The sequence below is a fragment of the Cibotium barometz genome, chromosome 58 (assembly GCF_041138505.1).
Source record: "Cibotium barometz isolate CiBa-2024 chromosome 58, ASM4113850v1, whole genome shotgun sequence".
In the NCBI taxonomy this organism is placed as follows: Eukaryota; Viridiplantae; Streptophyta; class Polypodiopsida; order Cyatheales; family Cibotiaceae; genus Cibotium; species Cibotium barometz.
In genome coordinates, this window is record NC_141103.1 from 8355738 (window position 1) to 8377413 (window position 21676).

Below are 21676 nucleotides of genomic sequence, written 5' to 3' on the forward strand. Positions count from 1 at the left end.
AGCCGCAGACCGTCACAGACGTGATTTACAGTTTGCATTGGGTGATTGGGTTCTTTTGCGCTTTGAAAAGGCAAGACTCAAGAAGATGAAGGGTAAAGAGCGCTTATTCCCTAAGTTGAGCATGCGATATTATGGGCCTTTTCAGGTTTTGGAAAAGATTGGTGAGGTAACCTATCGTTTGAAGTTACCAGACCACTGGAGGATTCACAATGCTTTTCACGTGAGTCTTCTTAGACCTTTCCGTGGGGATGTGCCTGAGGATGTATCAGATGAGGCTCAGCCGGAAGTTGAGGAACTTGATGAGGTTCTGATTCCAGAGCAGATATTGGCACATAAAGAAAGGAAGGTACGAGGTAAAGTTTCCCGTCGCTATCTTGTGAAGTTCAAGAACTATTCACCGATGGATGCGAAGTGGATGGAGGAAGGTGACTTAACAGATTCACCTCAGGTTTTGCAGCTTTATCTCGATGCCTTTGAGTTAGAGCCGACTCTTATTGTGGCTCATTCAGGTTCAGCAGAGCATGGGTCTGGAGCATTACCTGATGCTCAAGAGGGGGGTAGCACCTCCACTCCCTTGATACAGACAGGCTCAGATGACATCTAGAGGTCGCTTGGTGCAGATCTTATCTCACCCGAAGGTACTGATGCTGACAGTACATCTGTTTATGGGACTTCTATGATATATGTGTACTAGTCACATGGTATTTTTGTGGATATGTATGGTTCACAGTGGTATACAACTTGGACTATTACTATGCCATTGGTTTGCAGTGAATATTGATACATGTGTATGGCTCAGAGAGATTGGGACGCTGATCTTGCCATATTGTATATTTCACTTTGGATATTTTGATGCATCACCAGAATGCAATCGAGGACGCTTGCCATTTTTCAAGAGGGGGGTATGTCATGGCCCTGTGAAAATGGAGCAGGACAAGTGTGGGCATGGTGGTTGCAGAGTCAGAATATTTTATGATTCACATGGGGGGTGCCCGGACAGAGTTTAAGATGTGTGGACATCCCTAGGTGTGAAGGGGGGAACTAGAAACATTAAGTTTTAATGTTTATTGGAGTTTGCCCCTAGGCCTTAGTGGCCCTAGGAACTTATTAAAGTTTGGGGCCCTAGGGATTAATTTGGGGAGGAGTTTTCTCTCTCTTCTCTCTCTCTCTCTCTTCCCTTTTTGGGAGTCGTGGAGTAAAAGTGGAGGAGTTTCTCTAGCGCATGAAGAGAAGCGTGGAAAAGCACATGAGAAGGAAGGCGGCTGCTGTTTTCTGTGTACTGCTGCTGTTTTTCTTCTACATGAACAGTTGCACTTCCCACGTGTGCAGTCCGTACAGTGCAAGTACAGGTGGCTGCTGATTTCTGCTGCAAACGTCGTGTTCCCTCTGCTGGATACTCTGCGCACAGGCCAGTACAGGCTGTACCAGCAAGTACACAGCCCATACCCTACAGTACGACTGTCGTACAGTGTACGGACAGTCAGGTACAGCAAGTACAACTGCTGTAGGCGGTGTTAACAGGTGCTGGACAGGTCTGTGTACTCAGATTCAGGCAGGTACAAGAGTGGACAGCCGACTGTTTGTGCAAGTACAACTCCTGGCACGTATCCCGAGGCGGTACAGACGGGTACAGTGCTGATTTTCAGATCTGTATTTTCAAGGACAGCATAAGAGTGGACATCAGGAGGAGGATACAGGCAAGTACAAGCACGCGTGTGAAGCAGGGTTGTGGATACAAGTGCCTGCAAGTATAGATTGGTGCTGTTGCTTCCTCCAGTGTTGTTTCACGAGCTGAACTTGGTAAGCTCTGTTTCTGTTCATCTATCTCTCTTTCTACTGCTTGATGTCTGTTGCAGATATGTGTTATCTGGCCCCTTGTGAGAGGAGGGGTATGGCAGATTGACAAGGGTTGAGACAGAGATTGGACAGCACATGTATGTTTGAGCTGAGAAAATGTATCATGCACTTGAGTTATGCCAGATGTATGCCCATGGCTGGCCTGCTTAGTGATCTTGGCTGATCAGAGGGAGGCACAGTGTGTTGTTTGAAGACACAGATCTGTGTGCATAGATCCTCTGTGCTGAGAAGGATTTGTGGGTCGTCAGATTGGACTTACAGGTGTAAACTCTTGGCTGGTCTTTGTGTTGTACTCAGCCATTCATTTTATTATAATTGAATAAAGAAATACCGCAAGGGGCGCCAAGCTTTGGGGCCAACAGGTGTCGTTGTGTTTTCAGATTTGGGCACTCTAGCTCCAATCTGTGTTTTGTTTCTCATCTAGACTACAAGTGGACGGGTGATTGCTTCTACCGCACTCTGGTTTTCTATCAGAGGCCGGTTTCACATAAAGCCCAAATGCTGTCCTGAAAGCAGTTTTGTGTACATCCTCAGGCACTACACGCACTTGATGATATCCACTCTTGAGATCAATTCGGCTAAAGTATGCCGATCCATCCAACTTGTCAAAGATGTCGTCTATGCGTGGGATCGGAAACCGATTCTTGATGGTAAGCTTATTCAAAGCTCTATAATCCACACACATACGAAAGGATCCATCCTTCTTTTGAACTAAGAGGACGGGTGAACAATATGGGGAAGAGCTTGGCTGAACCAAACCCTTCTCAAGAAGCTCATTTACTTGCTTCATGATCTCCTCTTTTTGGGATGCACTTACACGATAGGCTGGCCTATTAGGTGGTGAGCTACCCGGCACAAGATCAATGCGATGATCTTCCGGTCGTACAGGTGGTAACTCATTTGGTAACTCATCAGCAAAACAATCATTGTGCTCTTGCAAAAATTTCAGTCTATCATTACAAAGAGTGTTTACATGTACATCATTTTCCTCAACAGGATCTCGTACAAAAATCAAGTATGCAAAAAAACTCTTTTTCATTACTTTCTTAATTTGTACATGAGATACAAGGGGAATGGTATCACCCTCTTCAACAGCATCAATTACATGTTCTCGGCCTTTATGCATGAAGGTGATCCTGTTAGTCTTGTAAGCCTTGCACGGATCAATACGTGTATGCCAATTCCAAGCTTTGCATACAACCCTATCTTTGCTATCATGTGAAGTGTTGCCCCGCACATCCGGAAACATATGCACATTAGGCTTCGGTACATTAGCATTTTTAGCTTTGTTCTTCTTATTTGGGCATGCTCTTGCCATGTGCTCAGTGCTGCCTGTCACCATTTGGCCACCCAAATGGTTCACTCTTGCTTTCACACTATGTACATATTGGATTGGTGTCCATGGCGTATGGAATATGCCTATGCAGGTGATTGACACGTGTCATGCTGTATAGTTGGATATGATATTCCGCTGGGACTTGATGTTATCATGCCCGGAATATCTGGAGGACTTGGCTTTCCGCTGGGACTTGTGCCTTTGTGTACATGCCCGGAAACGCCTGGAGGACTTGGCTTTCCGCTGGGACTTGTGCCTTTGTGTACATGCCCGGAAACGCCTGGAGGATTGGCTTTCCACTGGGTCTGGTATTGCGTATACTTGCCTGGAAACGCCTGGTCTTATATGGTTTCATGAACGGAAATTGCTCATGCCAATGCTGCATTGCATAGCATCTTTATGTGCTTGCCTGCAAATGAAATTGCATGCTGTTTTCATGCCTGCATGACCTATGTGTAGTTCCGGGTAAGGGGACGCCCGCCCGTGAACCGTGCGTGTGAAACTGTCTGCTGACATGGTTGTGTGGCATGTGAACAGTTGGTAAGTATTACCCAATCTAGGCTCAAATAGCCCTTAGGACTTAGCCAATATTTATAAGTGAGTGCATTCCCACTTCATTAAAGTTTGGGCGCCCAAAAGTCACTTATAAATTATGACCGCTTCCAAGTTCACTCTCACTGAAGTCCCGAGGCGGACAAGACTCAATGTCCAGGACCTGATCCTCCCTTTTTACTCATAAATGGGCATCTCCCCATGTCCCTTCACCTGATTGGACCCCAATTCACTTACTTATTAAGAGAAATTCGTGTTTTCTCTTCATGAGGATTTTTGGAGGCTGAAAACTCTGTTTTTCCACCATTTCTCTCCTTTTCCAAGCTCTCCAAAGCCATACCCAACTTGCTAGGGTGTTTTCCAAGCTTCCAAGAGTGTTTCCAAGTGCTAATCACTCTCCTACTCACTCCCAATGACTGAAATTCAGCAAAACAGCTCTCCTTTTTGCTGTAATTTCTGGTCTTTTTGCTGAAAACCCTAATTTCAGCCTTCCTTTCTCAAGTTGAACCATAGGGGAAGCTTTCCCAAGGTTCCCTTCATCCACTTGAAGACTTTTGTCGCGAAGGATTGCGGCAAATCGAAGATATCAACACTTCTAAAGCTTCCAACGCGAAGGCTTCCGCTTGCAACAACTTCTATGAAGACTGGTAAGCTAATTGGACAATGTGTTGTCATTACTTACTCAGTAGAAGGGCAGGACTCCTTGTTTAGCCGCCCTGTGTAGTATTTCTCTTGTCCTATGTGCTCTTGAAGATGTTGCTACCTTGCTTGGTAGAACATAGAGCCAATGGTAGAGAATATGGGCACTGAAGTCGGGCCGGGCATCAAGGCAGCTCCTTGGTGATCTACATCGACATACCATTGTTTTCTAAATGCTGAATTTCATATGCATTGGCATGGAGGATTTGGCAATGGATGCCCGTGAAGCTATGTATTGAATTTCTCCAATAGTAATACAATTTACTCAAGGGAGGGGTCGGCCGTTCCGGCTCATTGTGTGCCTCTTGTCAATTCAGCAATTTACTTCTTGTATTTGAGCAAGTGTCCTTCAAATCTTAGTGTATTTAAGTGTATTGATTGCCTTTTCTGCATAGGCATCCTCGGTACAAGCCAAGTATGCACGTGCTGCATCCCTCGGTTGCATGTGCAACTCTTGAGCAATCTTATAAGATTTAGCTTTCTTGGCCTTCAAACGATCATGTACCAATGGATCCTTGCGGCGATAGAGATTCAATTCTTCTTGTTGTGCATGGAGAAGAGCCTGCATACGAGTAAGTTCAGCCCTCAAGACTATGGACTCTTCTTCTTGCATCTTCTCTTTGCCACGGGACGGCTGTCCCACATATTCATGTTCTCTATTGTGCACCACATGAGTTTGCTCATCCTGTAAAGCATTGGAGGCATGCATTTCATTCTCCCTGCCTCTTGTATTAGCATCTCCAACATTCATTGTATGGCTGTCCATAATGTTCTAAGTGTAGAGATAGCTAGTGTTCACGGTGATCGTCTCTCACGATAGAAGTGAAAGAGAACCGTATGCTCTGATACCAATGTAACTTGGTTGAACACAATGCTAATCAATACACTTAAATACACTAAGATTTGAAGGACACTTGCTCAAATACAAGAAGTAAATTGCTGAATTGACAAGAGACACACAATGAGCCGGAACGGCCGACCCCTCCCTTGAGTAAATTGTATTACTATTGGAGAAATTCAATACATAGCTTCACGGGCATCCATTGCCAAATCCTCCATGCCAATGCATATGAAATTCAGCATTTAGAAAACAATGGTATGTCGATGTAGATCACCAAGGAGCTGCCTTGATGCCCGGCCCGACTTCAGTGCCCATATTCTCTACCATTGGCTCTATGTTCTACCAAGCAAGGTAGCAACATCTTCAAGAGCACATAGAACAAGAGAAATACTACACAGGGCGGCTAAACAAGGAGTCTTGCCCTTCTACTGAGTAAGTAATGACAACACATTGTCCAATTAGCTTGCCAGTCTTCATAGAAGTTGTTGCAAGCGAAAGCCTTCGCGTTGGAAGCTTTAGAAGTGTTGATATCTTCGATTTGCCGCAATCCTTCGCGACAAAAGTCTTCAAGAGGATGAAGGGAACCCTGGGAAAGCTTCCCCTATGGTTCAACTTGAGAAAGGAAGGCTGAAATTAGGGTTTTCAGCAAGAAGACCAGAAATTACAGCAAAAAGGAGAGCTGTTTTGCTGAATTTCAGTCATTGGGAGTGAGTAGGAGAGTGATTAGCACTTGGAAACACTCTTGGAAGCTTGGAAATCACCCTAGCAAGTTGGGTATGGCTATGGAGAGCTTGGAAAATGGAGAGAAATGGTGGAAAAACAGAGTTTTCAGCCTCCAAAAATCCTCATGAAGAGAAAACACGAATTTCTCTTAATAAGCAAGTGAATTGGGGTCCAATCAGGTGAAGGGACATGGGGAGATGCCCATTTATGAGTAAAAGGGGAGGATCAGGTCCTGGACATTGAGTCTTGTCTGCCTCGGGACTTCAGTGAGTGTGAACTTGAAAGCGGTCATAAATTATAAGTGACTTTTGGGCGCCCAAACTTTAATGAAATGGGAACGCACTCACTTATAAATATTGGCTAAGTCCTAAGGGCTATTTGAGCCTAGATTGGGTAATACTTACCACCTGTTCACATGCCACACAACCATGTCAGCAGACAGTTTCACACGCACGGTTCACGGGCGGGCGTCCCCTAGCTCGGAACTACACATAGGTCATGCAAGCATGAAAACAGCATGCAATTTCATTTGCAGGCAAGCACATAAAGATGCTATGCAATGCAGCATTGGCATGAGTAATTTCCGTTCATGAAACCATATAAGACCAGGCGTTTCTAGGCAAGTATATGCGATACCAGACCCAGTGGAAAGCCAATCCTCCAGGCGTTTCCGGGCATGTACACAAAGGCACAAGTCCCAACGGAAAGCCAAGTCCTCCAGGCGTTTTCGGGCATGTACACAAAGGCACAAGTCCCAGCGGAAAGCCAAGTCCTCCAGGCGTTTCCGGGCATGTACACAAAGGCACAAGTCCCAGCGGAAAGCCAATTCCTCCAGATATTCCAGGCATGATAACATCAAGTCCCAGCAGAATATCATATCCAACTATACAGCATGACACGTGTCAATCACATGCATAGGCACATTCCATAAGCCATGGACACCAATCCAATATGTACATAGTGTGAAAGCAAGAGTGAACCATTCGGGTGACCAAATGGTGACAGGTACACAAGACACTATCGTTAGTGAAACACACTTTTTATTGGCCAAAGATGAAAGGGTATGTAGAAGATTATGTTCTCAAGTGTCAGATTTGTCAGGCAAATAAAGCTGAACGCTTTAGACAGGTTGGGTTGTTGCATCCTTTGTAAATCCCAGGTAATAAATGGGAAAGTATTTCCATGGATTTTATTACCGGATTGCCAAGAACACTGTTTGTTTTTGAGCTTGAGTTCACGCGTGCATCTTTTCCCCAAATTCTTTTTCAACTGTAAGGGACTCCTCCCAAGGGTCACCTAATACATAGCCATAAACAAGATTAGTACAAACAAAGAAAGCAGGAGGCAAGCTCACGTCCTGACCGTAGGTTCATGTCCGCAAACCTCCCCCGAGCTAGGGGCTAAGGCTCCACCCCCACGAGTCCATGCTAGTTAGCTGTGGCGTCCTATACCATAAGTGCTAGCCCTCGGTAAGACTACTTGTGATTTGCCATCATGTCCATGGCAGGATTAAGCCTCTTGGTCCAGGTTCAGACCACAATGAATCAATAATAACCCAAGACTCACTTATATAGTTGTTTATTGCAGCTATAAATAACACTCCAGTCATAAATAGCCAATAACCTTGGATTTATTAAATCTAAACCTTAGCCACCTAAATTTGCTTGCTTTTCCTAATCCCAAGACTCCCCTAACCTTGGATTAGCCCCTTATCCCAAAGGTTAGTGCTGGGTACGTTAACAAGACTAGACTCTTCTACATGCAAGATGCAAAACCCTAAGGTTGATGCTAAAAACGAAGGAAAACACAAAAACCCTAGTTTTGGGCTGAAACCCTAAAAACACAAACGCTAACTTCGGAAACCCTAATTCAACATGCAAAAACTTTAGGATGAACCTTGATGCTCTGATACTAATTTAACATGCAAACTATGCGGAATTTTGATTAATGATAACGCTAAGCAAGAAAGATTAATGCTAATTACATGCACGATGATGAGTGGAGAGACGGAAGAGAGACTCTTTGTCTAACCTACTTCTAATGTATATTACTGAATGAATGTGTAATTACAATGATTGTAGATCACAAATCTGACTCTTGAATGCTATGCATAAACTAAATGCTTAATGTCCTCCTCTATGTGTTAGTGGTGGAAAACACTCTTGTGGAGGTGTACTTGGCTGATCGAGATATTGTGGCTACCTGCCGTTGGTCTTGGTTGTGCAACCTCTATCTTTGAATGCCTACAATTGACCCATGACTTGGCCTTTTTATAGGGATCTTCATACTCTTTGCATGCAATATACTATATGCATGCCCAACCGAAGGCATAGAGCATAATACTCTATGCATGTCTAACCAAAGGAATACATCATGCATAGAATATTATGTATATAGCTCATACTATACACAAGTAGGGTATGACAAGAGATTACCTTAAGAGTGTATGGAAAGGGAGAATAGAGGCTGTGCAAGATAGATGGAAGACCTACACATCAAAGAAACATGGATTATTAAATGCATGAGGGATTATGAGAGCTCTCTTATGCATAGCTCATGAGAGTTCATGCATAAAAGGGATTATGAGAGCTCTCTTATGCGTAGCTCATGAGAGCTCATGCATAGCGCTCATTATTTTATGCATAGCTCATGCATAACTGAAAGAGTGCACAGAGCGGAAGGAGAGTGGCACTAGAATGTGCTGAACAGAGAGTGCAAGATAGAGAGAGATATGGAGCAAACTATGCAGAATATACTGAACCAAAACAGTCCCAAGCAAGAGACAGTGTTAGTCTCATAAGTGGGAGCAAATATGTACAAGACTGAATGAAAAATGAGAGGCCAGCACCCACTATTTATAGTGGGGAAGTGCTGGCCGACTGAAGCTCATAAACAGGCCGACTGGAGCTGTTGGACATGGCCGACTGGAAAAATGCCAGAATGGCTGGGAAAAATCCTAGAAAAATAGTAAAAAAGGGGTGGCCAGCCCACAAGCAAGGGCCATACAAAAGGGGACCAAATGGGCACCATAAAGGGCAGAAACTGGGGATGAAAGTGCTAACACCCCCTCTCAGCACCAGATGTTGAACAAACTCGGAGAATCCGAAGATGAGGAGCCAAGGAAGCCTGAGAAACCGGCTTGGTGAACAAATCTGCAGCATTCTCCGCGGAAGGGCAATACTCCAAACGCAAATCTCCAGCAAGAATCCGTTCACGAACATAATGATACTGAATCTCAATGTGTTTCGTACGAGCATGAAACACAGGGTTCTTGGCGATGGCAATGCAACTTTGATTGTCACACCAAAGAAGAGTAGATCCGGTAGGAGGACAGCCGAGCTCCTCCAATAATCTCCACAACCATATCGCCTCACATGCAGCATAACAAACTGCACGGTACTCCGCCTCGGTAGAGGAAAGCGCCACAGTAGGCTGCTTTTTACTGCTCCAAGAAATGGCTCCAAACCCAAGTGAAAAAACACTAGTAGTGGTCGAACGCCGTGTATCTGGATCTCTAGCCCAGTCTGAGTCAGACCATCCAACAAGAGTGCGTCCTTGGCCATAAAAGATGCCAAAATCCAGAGTGCCACGCAAGTACCGAAGAACTCTGAGAGCACACCGCCAATGCTGCTGACGGGGTTTGGATGAGAAGGAACTCAATAAACTGACTGCGAAGCATATGTCCAATCGGGAGTAGGTCAACCATACCAAACAACCGACGAGAACCCGATACTATCCCTGATCAGTCCCTGGAGAAGCATCAAGTGAAGAAAGCTTCTCACCAATATCCATAGGAGAAGATACTGGTTTGCACCCAGTCATCTGAAATCTGTCGAGAATCTCCCGAGTGTACTTTTGCTGAGAGAAGAAAATGCCCTTTGAGGTCTGCCAAATCTCAAAGCCAAGAAAATAATGCAAGAGGCCCAGATCCGTCATCTCAAACTCTGTCTCCAAAGCATCCATAACAAAACGGATCCGCACAGAATAAGAACTTGTAAAGATGAGGTCATCAACATAGACCACAATGATAACAATCAACCCCCTCTCAAGGAGGATATAAAGGTTCGAATTTGCATGAGAACGGCGCAGGCCGAGCTTCTGAAAGAACTCATCAATCTGTTGGTACCAAGCCCGCGGAGCCTGCTTTAGACCATATAAAGCCTTCTTCAGCCGGTACACATGATCCTGTTTGCCCGGAACAACAAATCCTGGCGGCTGATCAATATAAACCTCCTGTGTAAGCTCTCCATTCAAGAAAGCCGACTTGACGTCCATCTGGAAAACGAGCCATCTATGATGTCCTGCAAGTGCAAGAACGGTGCGAATGGTAGTCATCCGGGCCGTCGGAGCGAAGGTCTCATCGAAGTCGACACCAAGGCGCTGAGCATAACCCTTGGCAACCAACCTCGCCTTGTGCTTGTCCAAGCTGCCATCAGCTCGGAACTTTGATTTGAAAATCCAACGCACACCAATCACCTTACGCTGCAGAGGCCGAGGCACCAAAATCCAAGTGCCATTCCGTTCGATAGCATCCAGCTCTGTTTGCATAGCATGACGCCAAGACTCATGTGAAAGAGCCTTGTCTACAGAAGTGGGATCAGAAGGACCATTAATGATTGTAGACATAAGAGCATAATTAATAAACATGTTGCCCTCATGAATTTGTTTCCCTGTAACTCTGGAAGAACGCCGAAGAGAACCAGGCGGAGGAGCAGAAGGAAGCTCACGTAACCCAGAGTCACGAACTGTCTGATAATACCAACCAGGTACAGATCTGCTCGAACTCGCCGGAGGAGGAGCAGGGTCATCATGATCTGACTGCGAATCCTCAGCTGGAGGTGTAACAGTAACAGCGGGAGCAAGAGGAGGAGGAGGAGGAGGAGAAGGAGGTGCAGGAAGAAGAAGCTCACCACCCCCCTCTGAAGATGTAGGAGTCTCGTCGAACACCACATCATGGCTCACAACAACTTTACCGGCTTGAGGATCATAAAGACGATATGCCTTGGACACAGTGTTGTATCCGAGAGAAGTCATGCGCTGAGACTTCGAGTCCAACTTGGAGCGGTGCTCCTTAGGCACATGAACATACGCCGTACATCCAAATATCTGGAAATGAACAACGGAGGGCTTCTCACCATGGAAAGCCTCATATGGAGTTTTGTCGGGAAGAGCAGCAGTAGGAGACCTATTCTGAATGTAGACAGCAGTGGAAGCCGCCTCAGCCCAGAAACGTCGAGGTAATGAAGAATGCTCAAGCATAGCACGGGCCATCTCCATAATGGTCCTATTCTTCCTCTCGGCAACTCCATTCTGTGATGGAGTATATGCTGTAGTAAGCTGTCTCGGAATGCCATGTGTCTTGCAATATTGCTGAAACTCCTGGGATGTGAACTCACCCCCTCCATCGGTCCTGAGAGCCTTGACCGAGTGACCGGTCTCTTTTTCCACCTCGGCTTTCCAATCACAAAAGTGATGAAAAGTCTCATCCTTGGTCTTCAGAAAGAAAACCCCAGTATATCTGGTAAAATCATCCACCATCACGAGCATGTACAACACCTTACTCAAAGACGCGGTACTCATAGGACCACATAAGTCTGCATGAATGAGAGCAAGTGATGTCGAAGATCTGTGTGTCGCCTCCTTCGGAAAGGCGGCTCGGTGCTGCTTCCCCTGTAAACAAGAGGAACAAGCAGAAGACGGAGCCTTGATGGTCGGTAATCCATCAACCAACCCATCCTTCGAAGCTCGCTGCAGAAGCTGATAGCTCAAATGGCCAAACCGAGCATGCCAAAGAGCAGAAGAAGCACCAGAAGAAAGCAGAGCGGTCAATTTGTAGAGGCCACTATCTTGGACTCCCTGAGCCAAGATGCTACCAGTCGCCTTATCACGAATGGTAATCTCATAACGAGAAAAGATCACCTCCGCACCCTGAGCTGTAAGAGCACTCACTGACAAAAGGTTAAAAGCCAAATCTGGAATATACAGAACGTAAGAGAAGTACCTCTTGTCCTCGTCAGAACGGAAGATGGGGATAGTGCCATGACCATGCATTGGCATAGAAGAATCACCCAGAGCGATGGGGTGTCATATGAGCAGTAGCACCGCTATCAACAATCCAAGATCGTGACTGAGAAGTCACAAGAGCAAGTATACGCCGAGTACCTGCTAAGAGAAGAATTCCATCATCCTTCTTGGGTTGAGACACCGCCGTTGAGGAAGAGTTCTTTGTTGCTTCATCACGCTTCTTCTTGTAACATTGGGGTGACTTGTGACCCTTCTTGCCACAATAATGACATTCAATGTTCTTATTCTTTGAAGATTTGTTGTCTTTATACTTATCGGAATCCTTGGAGTTCTTGTCAGAACCCCCTTTTCCTTTCTTTTGTTGAGTCTTCCCTTTATCTCGTGCTGCCAAAGCTCCATCAGGGCCACGAGAGGTGCCAGTCCTCTCCTCAAAGCGAGACTCTATCTGCATAACGGAGGGGAGGGAGAAGAAACCAGAGACTGAAAGTATGCATAAAACCTCTCTGGAAGTTTGGAGAGCAGCCGAATAGCCATATCCTCTGTGGAGATGTCCTTGCCACAAACAGCAAGCTCGTCCCGGAGATCTTTCATCTTCGAGATGAAAGTAGATAAAGATGGAAACACAGAAACTGATAAGTTCATAAGTTGCTTTTCCAATGCACCCGGAGACTTAATCTCATAGAGATCTGCAAAAGCCTTCCAAACTTCATGTGCAGCATTTGCTGTACACACATGAGAGCATCCTGACAGTTCAACATCAGGAAGGAGAAAACACGTCGATCATTCGACTGCCAAATATCAATCTGTGCCTGAGTCACACCACCGGAAGCAAGGGTGGGAGGGGTGGCATTGGCTGGTGTAACAAGCCAATCCTAGAGATCCACGCCACACGCAAGGCCGATTTCACCTTCACCTTCCATAGGGTGTAGTTGGAACCATCCAACTTGGCAAACTCAGCAAACATATGAAGAGAAGTGGGAGCAGCCATCACAAAAGCTTGGGCTCAATCTCAAGAAATGCACAAACTTTGAAGAAAAGGTGTCCTCCACAGGTACCAAGAGTGCCACCAAAGCCTGCAACACCACAAGCCCCCTCTGCAAAGGGAAAGGGCCACTGGAGAGGAAAACACAGCAGTGAACAAGTGCTGTCTTGTAGAAAACAGGCCGCCTGCAGTCCAATCTCCAAGTGGGCAATGAAACGCCGATCAACAAGAGCCAGACGGCTGAATCGGTGAAGCCAATCTGAAGAACAAAACGACCAGCAGAGTGCTGTCCCAAAAACGCACCAGCAAAAGCTATGGATCTGGAAGAAAACGCAGAGGAGAAGGTGCTGAAAACAGGGCTGAATCTGGGGCAGTAGAAAGGTTGCTAAACCAGGAGCGATGATACCATGAAAGAGTGCACAGAGCGGAAGGAGAGTGGCGCTAGAATGTGCTGAACAGAGAGTGCAAGAGAGAGAGAGAGATGGAGCAAACTATGCAGAATATGCTGAACCAAAACAGTCCCAAGCAAGAGACAGTGTTAGTCTCATAAGTGAGGGAGCAAATATGTACAAGACTGAATGAAAAATGAGAGGCCAGCACCCACTATTTATAGTGGGGAAGTGCTGGCTGACTGAAGCTCATAAACAGGCCGACTGGAGCTGTTGGACATGGCCAACTGGAAAAATGCTAGAATGGCTGGGAAAAATCCCAGAAAAATAGTAAAAAAGGGGTGGCCAGCCCACAAGCAAGGGCCATACAAAAGGGGACCAAATGGGCACCATAAAGGGCAGAAACTGGGGATGAAAGTGCTAACAATAACAAAGGTCTCTTTGTACTCTATATGCATCCATCATTGAGGATGATGCATTGTCTTGATGCGTATGCATCAACTTATCGATACAATCTAGCCACGATACCCTCATGAAGCGGAAGGTCAAACCCTACGAGAAGAAGAATTGCATCCCAAGTTCTTGCAACCCACCAAAGACACCGAGTTCAGTAGAGAGAAAAACGGCCACAATGAGCTATCGTGAAGGTTGAAAGTATCGGGCGGTGTCGAAGGTTCGAGGGTTTCTCTCTTGGCATGGGAGTAGCGTCGAACGCTTTAAGTCGTATTCAGGGCGGGTTTGCCTTTTTGACCTACATAATAATGGCCAAATATCATATTCAGCCTCCAAACTATACCCAAGAGGTGTCCCAACTATTGGTCCATGTCCTGATTTAGGGTCCCAAAACTGCTCCAAATTGCTTGTATACAACCTCTAACTTTGCTGTTTAGGCGGCTCCAGGAGTAATCATACCTGCGTGGCACCGGCGGAAGGTGTGCATGTGACACTCTAGCTGGAATGCATGCTTCTTGGATTAGACCAAAGGGCCCCTTACCTTTATGAAAAGGGCATGTAACCATCTTATAGGCACCTCAGGGTCTAAATGAGAGTGGCTTAGAATATATAGGGACACCCATCATGTTTAAGCATTGTGACACATTATCAGTTCATGATGTAAGCAAACGTCTCTACAATAAGTAAGAATGTACACAACCTCCTAAGAGATGTGCTAGCGCTTATGACACTGTAATTTGTGCGAAGTTACTTGCAACCTTAGAGATGTGCTAGCGCTTATGACACTGTAATTTGTGCGAAGTTACTTGCAACCTTAGTACCGTTTCTTGTAATCGTACTCGTTTATGATTCCTTCATCTGGCGTAGAATACAATGTGTCACGCTGTAAATCCTCTATAGTTTGAGGGACTACGAAACTTTGCTGCACATCCTTGATTGTGTTGAAGGTGCATCATTGATGCTGCAAAACATTTGTAGGAATGTTGATGGTTGGAAAAAGGGCTGCAGTTGACTCTTATCTCTTCAACAGATGTATTGTCTCTGCTGTTTGTTCACTGTTTAGGACACAATGTGTTTAATTCTTCTGTTCTCGTCAGCTCTCAACAATGTCAAGTTCAGCATTGGCGGGAAGGGCACAAACAGGATTGCCATGAATTGGAGAAACAGTTTGTAAGCGGTGCTGCACAATCGAATGCCAAGTCAAGTTCTGAGAAGTTGGGGTTCCCCATTGCCGAGGAGGAGGATTCAAACACAAATGGCACCTTGGCAGACGAGAGATTGCCAGCAGCTTCTTTAAAGACATCAAGGACCTTGGAGACAGTCACCACAGATGGAAGCCTTCTGAAACCTAGCAAGGTAACCACTTCTCCTCAACCTGGCAAAGCAACTTACTTACATATGTGGTTCATCTTGTTTTTTTTCTTTTTTGTGAGGACTAAGAATGACTACAGGATATCAAAATTGATTAGAAACTCTTACTATCAATGTTTATCATGCAGATTTTATTTCCTTACGACTATTTTGTAGAGCTTTTTACCTGGAACAGGCTGAAGCTTGTCCCTTGTGGCCTGATAAATTGTGGTAACAGGTATTTATATGTATAAGCAAACCTCTCCTTACTCTCCTCACCCCAAAAGAACAACGCACACAATTTTAAGTGTATATATATTTTCCCCTTTTTTCTTGTTGAGGGTTATTTATAATATATTTAAGTGATGGGGTTTGAAGTTCAAACTCACCCTCTTCTGGGTTATTTATAATATATTTAAGTGTTGGGGATTGAAGTTTAAACTCACCCTCTTCTGGGCAGCTTGTTGTGATACCACTTGGGCAAGGGCACCTGTCTATAAATGTGTGGTTTTGAACTTTCTCTGGTTTCACTTTCAAAGCTGGGTCATACGCTGAAGATGACCCATGGTGTTTTCTGTTGGTGGTATGTCCAGCTGCTTTGCGAATGTGGTTTTGCAGTGTCTAACATATACACGACCCCTTGCTGCTTATCTTCTGGAAGGATGCCACTCAGAAGAATGTATACCACCTTGCCTTCATAATCTTTTACATTTTCTGCTGTATGATAGATTTTTTTGACTTGACTAAACAATCCTCCCATCTGAGGAGAGCAAAGGATTGCTGCGTAAAACATACCTTTCATTTTCCTCCTTTTTTTGAGATGCCGTTTGGCTTACATGTTCAGGCCAAAGAAACGAATGGTGCTTCATGTGTGAGCTTCAACACCATGTTTCAAGAGTAAGGGAGAACCAGATTCCCTTTTCACCCATACAAATAGTTTCTCAAATACGCAAGATTGGAAATCACATGGGGTATGGGCGGCAAGAAGATGCACATGAATTCATGAGGTAAATGGCCACTTTGGGCCCTATAGGAAATTTGTTTTCAAGAGACTTTTGGGCCTTTTGCCGCGGATTGATGAAGATGGGAATGATTTGGGATTCAGGTTTGCAATCGATTCCATGCAGTCCATTTGTCTTGATAAAGTGGGTGGGGAGAAGGCCATTGACCAACGGACACAAGAGACAACCTTTATACAGCATATTTTTGGTGGCCACCTTCAGTCGCAGGTAACCATTCTCGTGTATCAGAGGTTCATACTCAATAATTTTGAGGCATGGTTGTGCTAAACTATTTATTTGATCAGGTGCGATGTATGCAGTGTCATCATGAATCACATAGGTATGAGAACATGATGGACCTTGCCGTGGAGATCCAAGGCAATGTTGAAACTTTAGAAGATGCCTTGGCTCAGTTCACAGCTCCCGAGTGGCTGGACGGCGACAATAAATACAAGTGTGATAGGTGTGTTTCTGTCGTGCTTTCTTCTCTCTATTTAAAGTCAGGCTCCCCTCTGGAGCCAACCAAAAAACTAGTAACCAAGTGTGGTTTCACAGGTGCAATGCTTATGTCAACGCCTGGAAACGACTTGTCGTTCATGAAGCTCCAAACATATTGACTATTGCGTTAAAGAGATTTCAGGTTAGCACATTTCTTTATATAGGACTAGAACTGGCTTTTGAGGACTTGACATTTTATTATATATGGCAGAGATTTCAGGTTAGCACATTTCTTTATATAGGACTAGAACTGGCTTTTGAGGACTTGACATTTTATTATATATGGCAGTGATTTCTTAACATACTTCTTGTTGTACTTTGGATTAGTCAGGGAAATTCGGCAAACTCAACAAGCGGGTGACTTTCCCGGACATTCTTGACATGTCGCCTTATATGGGTGAAGAGGGCGACAAGCCACCCCATTACCAACTGTATGGGGTTATTGTCCACATTGACATGCTAAATGCCTCCTTCTTTGGGCACTACATTTGCTATGTTAAGGACCTGCATGGTTCTTGGTACAAGGTTGATGATAGTAAGGTCAGTCCAATTTGAGGTTTTAGCTTGTTTTCTTAAGTTTTAGAAACCTCTGGTTTGTCATGAGTGTGAGGTGTGTTGGTGGCCAGGTGAAGGAAGTGGACCTAGACAAGGTGATGCAACAGAGAGCTTATATGCTACTTTACACACGGTAAGGGCACATGCATACATGCACACTTGCAGATGTGCATGCACACGCGTGCACACACAGCTTGGCAAAATGAAGCCTCAATTTTAATGGCTCTCTCTGTTTCAATCTTATTGCGCACGTGCGCGCGCGCGTGTGTGTGTGTGTGAAATGAAATGAAATGATATATTAACGTCTCTAAGAGGCCATAGTGGCCTATGAGACCAAAACTGAGAGTACATCTGAAGTTGGTGTCTCATCAAAGAGAACAACTAAATGAGACTAAAAAGTACAATAAACTGATTGTCCTATAGTTATAAGAACAAAATTGTAAGATTCCGAGATGATACTGAGTAGAAAATACTGGAAAATACTAAAAAATGTATATCAGGTAGATCCATGTATGCTGATCAGTTGAAGTGTTACCCTCTCCTTAGATCAAGTATCTCCGCCATGGGGCTGTCTAGAATGGAGAGGTCGTAGAAGCGAGGTAGGCACCTTCGATGCCGAGCAATAATGGCTTTGATCTGGCGATGGTGAGGATGCCGTGGTCGGGATCCTGGTGGGCGTGTCCGACGAGCACGACATAAGATAACTACTCTATCAGTGGTGACTCCCTGGGAGCGTGGTTGGTGCCCTGATGGCCCAATGGAGGAGGTATCAGGAGGTGTGTGGGCTGGGTTGCTGGTGCTGGTGCCGAAGAAATCTGTCAGGGTCCTCTGTCTAGGTACATCATGGCTTGGCCTCTTGTCTGCCAAGAGGGTCTCTTTGTGTCTCCTGAGCTCAAGTAGAAACAATCGAAGGCATCTCTGATCCTCAAACTCCATGACCCTGCGTAACGGCCCAAAACCCTCTCGGAAGAGGCAGTGATATCTCCCTCGGATCTCATAATAGACTGTACATCGGCAAATGTAGTGTTCCTCTGTCTCTACCTCCTGGTAGCATAGTCGACAAATGCGGTCATCCACGATCTGATGCACATATCGCCCTGTCTCAATCCGCAGCTGGTGTGATGAGGTCCGGATCTGTCCAATGGCACAACGTATCCCATGTGATAGGTGTACATCCATGTACGCCGGGCGGGTGATAAAATCATCCGGTGAGAGGTGTAGAAAATGGCTCTTGTAATGAGCCATTTTCGTGCCCAAGGGCTCAAGGGGGCTAGTCCATGTCCTCTCTGTGTCCACTCTGATGATATCCATCCTGATCATGCGGTTTTGCTCTGAGCGGGTGAGATCCAAAAATGGACAATCCAGACTGTACTGAAAGGGTGGTAGTGCCTCTATCCGCAAACCATGTAGGTCAAACCATGATCTCATGTGAGCGTACTAACAATGAGTATCTCCATCCTCTGCCAACTGTATGGATGAGGTCAATGCCAATCGGGAGTACCTGTGTTGAGGGAGCTCCCATAGCCGGTGTAAAAAGGTGACTGCCTAGAATAGGGCCTCGGCTACTACTGGTGGGGCACCCAGCTCAGCCCGAACAATCTCGTGTGGTACTGATGATTTGCTCCGAATCATGCGGGCAATCATCATAATCAGTGGTCTCTCCATTTGCCTCCATCCCTCATCTGTCCCTCTCTGAGATCTGTGATGTATACTGGGCCCCCAAATTGGAGCTCTGTATAGGAGGGTCGGTGTGACAAGCGTATCAAATAGCCACAATTTGGTGCGTGGCTCCTGAAACTGTATATGTGCACACTGCCTCTCAAGTGCCCCCAAGGCTGCATGTCCTCGAGCTAATCTAGCTGCTGCTACCTCCTTCAGGGAGAAACGCGGTCCTGTGAAAGTAACTCCCAAGTAGACATATGACCTGACATACTCTACCGGCTCCCCTCGGAAAGTGAACTAAGGCTCTGATCTCGTCACCCATGCCTGTGTGGTGTCCTCAATTTGTTTCTTTGTGGCACTGGCAATTTCAGCCCATGAATGCATTTCCTTCCCACCTACAGCCACTTTTGCCTTACATGATTCCAAAGTGTTTTGCATTTCTGTGATGTCTTTGTCGCGGTCAGCCATACATGTCTTCAAAGTGCCTTCGTACGATGCAACTGTTGTGCCAATCTCTCGGAGCATGTCATCCTTCCATTTCTGCATCTCTTTTTTCATTTCCGTGTGCATCAAGGCTTGGGCTAATTCCATCTCAACCCGTACTTGAGCTTGCATTTCTCCCTTCAATTGGACATATATCTCTTCCTTCAGCGTTTCATATATCACTTTCCTTTGGGCATGCATCTGCTCGGTCCATTCCTTTTCAAGCTCCTGTCGCATGGTGTTCATCTCTATCCTTATGTGAAGCTGTAGCTCCTCATAAAGGGCCTCATCTCGTCGGGCCATCTTCGTAATCCTTCGTGAGCCAGGGGACATGATTCCTTCCCTCAGTCTTCTGCGGTAAGCATTTGGTGCCTTCGTGGGGGTGTGAAAGGTTGTCTGACCATCCTGTTCCCCTTCCCCCTCTAGGGGTTGAGACATGTTTTCCCCTACTAGTTGTTGCCTTGGGGGCCTGAGCAAGGGTGGGCGGCAAAAGGGAGCTTCTGCCCGACTGTACCTCCTGCACCTTACTGTTTGGGGGGCAGATGCACCTTACTGTACCTCCTGCACCTTACTGTTTGCACCTGCGCAGCATGCCAATAGGCCTCCAGCCGTCCCTTCTGCGCTTTCTGCAACTACCTGCAAACCCAAGCGCCTCCTGCGGTCCTATTTGCCTACAGCCCAAACTTGGTAAGCAACTGCGTAGAAGGTGTGTGTGTCTGTGTTGGTGGTGTTTGAGTGAGCGCTATCGCCGCCACTGTGCATCACCGCGTCTGCTGACTGTGCAGTGCCGTGTCTGCTTTTGTGTGCTTGCTTCTTGCGCCTTCGCTCACGTCTACAAGAATATCCACCAGCCTGGACCGCACATATGGCGAAACAGCAGCGAGGCAGAGGGCGAACACCTAGCACTTTGCCCATCGCTGAGCGTGCCCCTTGCTGCCACTTGTGCCTGCCCATTGCGCTGGTTGGTGTCGCACGTACACAGCTATGCTACGCCAGCAGCGCGAAGCGCGAGCAGGGCAAGGTGCACAGGTTCACGCGAGGTTCATGCCAAAGAGACGCACAGGTTCGCGAGAGAGAGAGAGAGAGAGAGAGAGAGAGAGAGAGAGAGAGAGAGAGATCAAATGTCTTCAAAAGACCCACTGGGTCTATGAGACCAAAAGTGATACAATAGTGTCCATGTATTATGTAATCTCATTATGGTACAAAAGAAAACAAAGACTAGAGCTATGAGCTGGGAATGTCAAATCCAAGCCATATGATACAAAGTGGGACCATCACCGTCATACAACCTATGGAGCTAATCCCCCGGTAGGGGGAGGGGTCCATCAAGGATATCGAGCATGGGGTTAGCCTGTAGAAGGCTATGCAGATCCGCCGGGCGTGGGAAGGTGGCTTTGTGCCTCTCCAAGATCTCCTCAAGCTGGGGCTGATGTTTGTGTTGCTGATGAGGTCTAGGGAGTCTAGGGCGTCGGGCTCGCTGTAGTGCCATGGCTCGGTATAGAGTCACACTAGAGTGGGGTCTGGCGGGGGGTTGGGCACTCGAGAATGTGTCATCCATGGCTGATGGGGTGTCCACTAGAACTGAGTGATGGTTGCTTAGGGCTGGGGTGGATGTCTCCCATGGGGTCTCGACTCCCTTATCAGTGAGTCTCTGTGACAATGAAGCTCTAGTAGGAATTCACTCTTTTTGCCATTAATCATAAGCTTGTGTTTCCTCAACTCGTCAAAGACCACTTTCAAGTGCACCTTATGTTGTTCCTCATTCTTAAAAAACACCAAAATGTAGAGGCTTGTAAATGCTCTATGATTTCTAAAAATTTGGTCCATCATTTAGTTAAAGGCAGCCGGAGCATATGTGAGACCAAATGGCATAACCAAATACTCATAGAGTCTAAAAGATGTGGGAAAGGTTGTCTTGTGTACATCTCACTTAATGATAACCACTCTTAAGATCAATACGACTAAAACATGACGAACCATCGAATTTTTCCAAGATATCATCAATCCTTGGAATAGGAAACCGATTCTTGATCGTTATCTTATTAAGTGTCCTATAATCCACGCACATGCGAAATGAACCATCCTTCTTCTGCACAAGAAGAATGGGAAACCGATTCTTGATGGTTATCTTATTAAGTTTCCTATAATCCACGCACATACGAAATGAACCATCCTCATTAAGTTTCCTATAATCCACGCACATACGAAATGAACCATCCTCCTCCTGCACAAGAAGAACGGGTGAACAAAATGGCGAAGAACTTGGTCGCA

General features: G+C 45.8%; 1 protein-coding gene across 1 annotated transcript in view; it reads left to right on the top strand.

Annotated features, from left to right (window-relative positions):
* Nucleotides 1-21676, top strand: part of LOC147605860 (ubiquitin carboxyl-terminal hydrolase 18-like) — a 70425-nt gene that overhangs the window by 29979 nt on the left and 18770 nt on the right. Inside the window, exons 2-10 of the mRNA XM_086792388.1 lie at nt 14954-15212; nt 15356-15444; nt 15800-15885; nt 16051-16213; nt 16312-16435; nt 16513-16670; nt 16763-16847; nt 17033-17245; nt 17332-17393. Coding sequence (XP_086648514.1) covers nt 14954-15212; nt 15356-15444; nt 15800-15885; nt 16051-16213; nt 16312-16435; nt 16513-16670; nt 16763-16847; nt 17033-17245; nt 17332-17393 — 1239 coding nt within the window. The remainder of the gene's footprint in view (nt 1-14953; nt 15213-15355; nt 15445-15799; nt 15886-16050; nt 16214-16311; nt 16436-16512; nt 16671-16762; nt 16848-17032; nt 17246-17331; nt 17394-21676) is intronic.